Here is a 6,346-nt window from a genome sequence, read left to right on the forward strand (position 1 = left end):
AACGTAGATGGGATGTAGGCTAGCAACTGGAGAAGCTGACTTACCCACAGAAAGCTGGAGGGAAGTCAGATAATAGATGTGAGGACATGTAAGACAGGATGAGGTAGAGGGTGTTGATATTAGAAAACAAAGTTCACCATAGTCCTCTCCTAAATATTTATCAGCCTCCCTCACCCTTACTCCTTGGAAACACCTGCAAGAAAGGGCAACAGCATGATCCACATTCGAGGCTGTTAGTAGTGTGGGAACTGAGTTCCAGAGTCCCAGATTAGCAAATTAATGGCTGTGTGACCCTGGATAAATAAGACCTTGGTTTCTTCATTTTAAAAATGAGCATGGAATCCACAGACAGAGCAGACTTGCTTGCTTTCCTCCCTCCCTCTCTCTCTCTTTCTCTCTCTCTCTCTCTCTCTCTCTCTCACACACACACACACACACACACACACACACACACACTTGTTTCATGTTGTGATTTTATATACCACCAAGTATGAGAGTATAACTAAGTCCACATGAAGGATAGCCACCAGATTGCTGATCACTTACCAGCTGTTCGATCTTACGATATCATCCAAAAGTTTTTACTACCATAATCCATGTGCCTCTACTTAAAGGACTGGTATAAACATCAATTGCTCCTTAAATCAAACTCAGCAGCAGTTAAGAGCCAGTTTTGTTACAAAGGGGGGCTCGTATGCCCAGTGTTCAACTTTACCTCTGAGCATTCCCTCTGTATCCTGCTCCTTGGCTCTCTGGAAACCTGGTCCTCTAAAGAGCATGCACTTCCTGCCCACAGCTTGCTAACCAACTGATAAGAGAGATTAGACCTATCATCAAATATACAACTTACTTTAAAAAAGCAAAACAAAACAAAAAAAGTGGGATGACAAGAAAGAGCAGCTTTCTGCTGACCTTAGAAATGTCTCATGCAACAGTTTACCTTTGGAAAACAGAACACATTTGAAGAGAAGAAGGTAGGAGAAAAGATACTTGGCAGCCTTACCTTCCTCACATGGAGGAGAGGCACCATTTGAAGTTTAGCAACTACATGTAAAGAGAGGTCTGCAATAGAGGCTTGAAGACATCTTAGACAGTAGAGCTCACATAAGATCCTAGCTAAACGAAGGTGCATGATTGAGCTCAAGGAGGAAAGCAGAGACCCACCATGCAGTGAGAAATAATCCACTGGTATGGTGTTTCTCAATTAAGTTGGAGGTTATTTACTACACAATAACAGAACCTGGAAACTATGGGTGACAGAGGCTATCAAATGGCTAAAAACATACCAGAAACCTCGTGCTGTGAGAATACTGGGATGGGGGCTTCTCCGTGCAAACTAACTTAAGTAGAAAGATACAGGCAGGATGTATCCTGTCAAAATTTAAATTACAGCACTCAGTAACATGTAGGATCCAGCACTTACCGAATTCTGGGAATTCTACTGTCAGACCCTGGTAGGGCTAAAAAAAATCTTTCATGACTGGTCCACCCTTATATTCTTGCTTTATTTAACATTATACCACAAACTTGCAAATTAACAGGGTAATAAATACTGGGGTAAATAAAAAGTATTAGGGAGATTAAAAACAAACAAAAAAACCACCTCAGCAGATGACTCGGACAGGAGAGGATCGGGTTGAATTTCCTGGTGTTCATCTGTCTAGGTTGTAAGTTATTTCTCCCTGAATAAACATCTATTCGGCCTATTTGTTTATCCTGATCCTTATTTACCCCAATAAAAAGTATTAGGGAGATTAAAAACAAACAAACAAAAAAACCACCTCAGCAGATTCTTTAACTGCACTTCCTAGATTTGGACTACATGGATGCATAGAGCCAGAGAAGACTATGAAACAGTCTCATTACCCAAACTCTGGCTGCTCTCTGCATGCATTCAATGTGGTCATCAGGTACTTTGTCCCTTTTGACTTTGTGCTTCTGACACCTGCTTGGCTAGTGAAATGTGGTACACATGTATCTATCTTTACGAACCAGACTATGTGTGGTTCATACTCTTGCTCTTAGAAAGGATGGTTTATCTTCGGTGGCTCATGGTGTGTAGGACCAGGAAGATGAGAGATGTGTGGAGCAGCATCCAAGTTGACACAGAAACTCAACATCAAAATCAACCACTGGCTGTTGCACACCCCTGAGGCTGAAAGTCTACCCAGCAACAGATGACAAGCACAAGGTTCCTCTATCAAATGTTAACATTTGAGAAATACACATGGTAAACTAGAGAAACAGTCTTCCTGAATATCCACGCTGTAAATAAGTTAGGAAAAAGATGGTTAGGTGGTAAAAAATACTCTACACTAATATCACTAAATCTTGCCTTTGTAGCCTAAGATGTTCTTTCTAAAGACTGTGATTTGATACTCATTTTTCCTACAATTTAACCCTGACTTGGGTTTCTACACTTATATTTTATTGTCCATTCAAACTGGATTCCTTATCATTCTTGAGTAGGTCTCACATTACTTCCAGCCTTTCCTCATCCAGCTCTCTCCTGAACTCTTATCCAACAAGTTTAGATTCTTCCTGGCTAAGTTCACATGCCACTTCTATAAATAAGTCACCCTGATTTTGCCTTTAAAGCCAAGACAGTCCATCTCCCGGGTTTTAACATGTCAGGTATCTTCTGGCATTTGGCTAATTCTGCCCCCACACTTCCTCTCAAATATTACAAGACCTGGGCAACAATTGCCTCTGTGATCTCCATGATGCTTAGCAAATGGTCTTAACCAGTATGCAGCAATGGGTAAAAGCCATAGACTAGGGAATGGCAGGGATGAAGAGGTGAACCAGGGCCTGAGAGAAGTGGATGCTGACACTGAATAGCTGGGCAGCTTTGAAGCAGCCAGCTTTTTGTGATTCAGCCTCTACATATGCAAATTGAGACAGCACATATTTCACAGGATTGTTGTGAAAATTCAACATGAAAATGAATGCAAATGCCTCCCGGTATTGACATATGGTGGCAGCTCCATCGGAGGTAGCTCCATTACAAAACTGATCATGACAGAACATCACACACAGGCTAGTTTAAACAAATCCTTGATGGGGGATCATTTTCTCCTAGCAGTTAAGGGTCAAAATAATGACTCTAGTTACAATTAGCTCTTTCCCCAGTCTCTGTGGTTTCAGTGAGCTGCTGTCTGGCTTTCTTAAGATGTCCAAATGCCATTATTTCCCTACAGTTCTAAATCCTCCAGGAAGTCATCACGCAGGCAAATTTGTTATAGGAACAAAACTTCTCATTCATGGGAATACATTTTAATATAACAGTAGAAATTCCAGCTCGAGAATAATCATTACAATGGATAAACTGCCAGGACTTAGAGATGGCTCAGTCAGTTTAGAGCTTGCCTTATGTGACAAAAACCCGAGTCTGTTCCTCAGAACTCATAAAAAAAGGCCAGTATAATCTCAGCACTGGAGACATGGAGATAGGCTAGATCCCTGGATGTTGTCCAGCCAATGAGAACCCATCTCAAAAAAAAAAAAAAAAAAAAAAAAAAAAAACAAGGTAGACCATGCTTGAGGATAAATAATCCAAAGTTGTCCTCTGGCCTCTATACACATGTACTCACTTGCACACATGTACACACACATATACACATACACACAGCTAAACATCATACAAGTGACGGCATTGGTTGAGAGTCACTGGGGGATGAGACATTTATCAGTGGGATTCCTTATCTGGCAATAAAGGAAACAGTATTTTTATAAATAAAAATCTTTTTAATTTATATTTTCAGTTAGTAGATGTTACTGTTGAAGTCATTTAGCAATAATGCTTTCCTATGCACTGTATTAACTTGAACTGTGTACAAATATTCACATTCACATTCACATTGACTTTTCAAGGGACAAACCTGAGTTAAGAAGCTCAAAATCATTAAGTGGCCAGGCAGGTAATGAATGCCACAGAGTGGCCTGGGCTTGGTGTGTATGAATTGGGAAGTACTTGGTTCAACAGAGGCCACAGGTTTACTGAAGGGACAAACGCCACCCTACCTTGCTGATCCCCCAAGTAAAGAAGATGCAGCATTGCCAGAGCTACTGAAGACATCTGAGTTTTTATGTGAATCATCCATCCTTTTTTTCTTTTTTTGGTCTTTCGAGCCAGGATTTCTCTGTGTAGCTTTGTGGACCAGTCTGGCCTCGAATTCACAAAGATCCACCTGCCTTTGCCTCCCAAGAGTTGGGATTAAAGACATGTACCATCAAGGCCCATGCATCTTTGTTTTTAAAGAATATTTTATTTCCTTTTTTATTTTTCTTCCTTTGTAATTCTTTGGGGTTAAAGAAGAAGCCATGAACTGCAATCTGTGTGATTTTTGTACTAGGTTCACAATAATTATTCTTTGTTGTATTTCTGAATATGAATTTACACTATTAACCCTAAAACACACCCACTTTCTCATTTATAGACCTCCACTCACTCCAGTTTTGGCCTGTATTTTCAATTGTCACCCACAAGAACACACATTATTGCTTGATGTACCAACTTAAACCTCTTTGGTTCTTTAGGTTAAGTCTGAATTCATGTATAACACCTCTATGAGGCTCCCAAATCTCCCTGGGTACACACAACAGAAACTGACAGGAGGAAAAGGCGGCCTGCTTTGCTTTCGCTCTAATCTGACCATTACTTTGACCTGATAGTGGAAGATAAGAACCAGTCCAGTTGTTCACTGTCACCAAAGTGAAAGGCCTGGAACCCACAGGCCCAGGAACGTGTGCGAGCACTCACCGCCAAACACATCTCCGTTCTGGTAGTTCTTCCCCTTCTGAGCCTCCTCTTCATTTTGAACAGTAGCAACATGCTTGGCAGAGGCACAGCCCATAGTCTCATTCGGTCAGCTTCAGCCGGGCTGAACTGCAAAGCATCTCTACAGACACGCGGTCATTTTTCTTTTTCTCTCTTTAAACACAGAGGAAATCCACCCTGCTGCTGCTGTGCTGGTCACACTGTGAGCACCTGCAAGAAGAGAAAGCTGGATGAGAAAGGGATACTCTACACCTGGGACTGCTCCCTGTGGTGGGCCAGAATTAGACAGGCCAATCCCTGGCTTCCACACTCAGAGCAGGAGAAGAAAGTGCAGTGTGACCATCCCCTCTCAATCCCTGCTCAGAAAGCAACCTAGAAGGCCTGCCACACATAACACATGCTGGGAAGGAAACATTTTCAAGAGATGTAGAGCACATATGTATTTATTCAAGGAAATGAGAACTTCTGATTGTCACACAGACATCTATAGGCTTATGGACTCGCTGATGCTCTGGAACATCACACTTCTAGAGTAAGTCAAACTGTGCCTCTCTGCCATCCCTCCCTGCAGGCCAGTGCTCACAGGTTTTGTTTGTTTCAGGAGATCATCTTCCTCCTCAGACTGAAACTTAGACTAGGCTTCTTGAGTAAATACTATGCATCTGGATTGGCTATGCATCTGGACTGGCTATGCATCTGGACTGACTATGCATCTGGACTGGCTATGCATCTGGACTGGCTATGCATCTGGGCTTGGCTTGCAAATTCCTGGCCTGGCCTTGGTGTGCTAACTGGTCTCTCATAAAGGCATAAAGACTGTTTATGAAAAAGTCACTCAGAGCCCATTCTCATTCTATTAAAGAGAGATCCCCCTTCCCTGCCACACTGATGGTAGCTGCCCCAGATTCTCGGGGTTTGCTGTGCCCAGTGTGCTCTGCTATTTTCACTTTGCTTTGTTCTTGCTGTATTTCCATCAGTCTTACCCAGCCGTTCCAGTCCTGTAAATGAGGTTCTACAATCCTGAAGCTGTTTCTGTTGAAATACCTCTCTTATCCCCCCCAACACCCCTTACCTGCTCAAGCCCCAGGCAGCACCAAGAAAGCACCATTCTCCTTTCAACCTTCACCAACACCCACATCCCACCATTTCTGCTATGAACAATTGAGCCTGTCATGTCTCACAGATGGCGCTACTAAAACATAGCTGCAAGTTTCATTTTTTTTCAACAAAACTGCTGGACCCTAGGCCCTTCTTAGAAGGCAAAGGACATCTATGGATACAGAAACCTGAGCACTTAAGCCATAAAACCTCAGCAAAGAACATTTCCCAACAACCTAATTAATTAAATAAATGAGATTCAATACAAAAGTAATGAGCCAAATTAAGCCATGCAAACAATAACTACAATTAACTACAACGATAATATATACTATGACACGTAATAAATACTATGACAATAAATACTGTGACATGTTACCTGCATATAATCCCTCAGATTATTTTCTCATCACTGACCATGAGAAGAAAGTATAGGCTGCTTGCAGAAATATTACTAACCATGAATTT

The 6,346-nt window shown here is 41.8% G+C and overlaps 1 protein-coding gene across 1 annotated transcript in view; it reads right to left on the bottom strand.

Annotated features, from left to right (window-relative positions):
- The window catches only part of CUNH1orf21 (chromosome unknown C1orf21 homolog), a 102,522-nt gene extending 97,538 nt beyond the window's left edge, over positions 1-4,984 (bottom strand). The window contains exon 1 of the mRNA XM_051185966.1: positions 4,763-4,984. Within this exon, the coding sequence (XP_051041923.1) occupies positions 4,763-4,856 (94 nt within the window). The 5' untranslated portion in view covers positions 4,857-4,984. The remainder of the gene's footprint in view (positions 1-4,762) is intronic.
- Between the last annotated feature and the right edge of the window lie 1,362 nt (positions 4,985-6,346).

This window comes from Phodopus roborovskii, unplaced genomic scaffold, assembly GCF_943737965.1.
Source record: "Phodopus roborovskii unplaced genomic scaffold, PHOROB, whole genome shotgun sequence".
In the NCBI taxonomy this organism is placed as follows: Eukaryota; Metazoa; Chordata; class Mammalia; order Rodentia; family Cricetidae; genus Phodopus; species Phodopus roborovskii.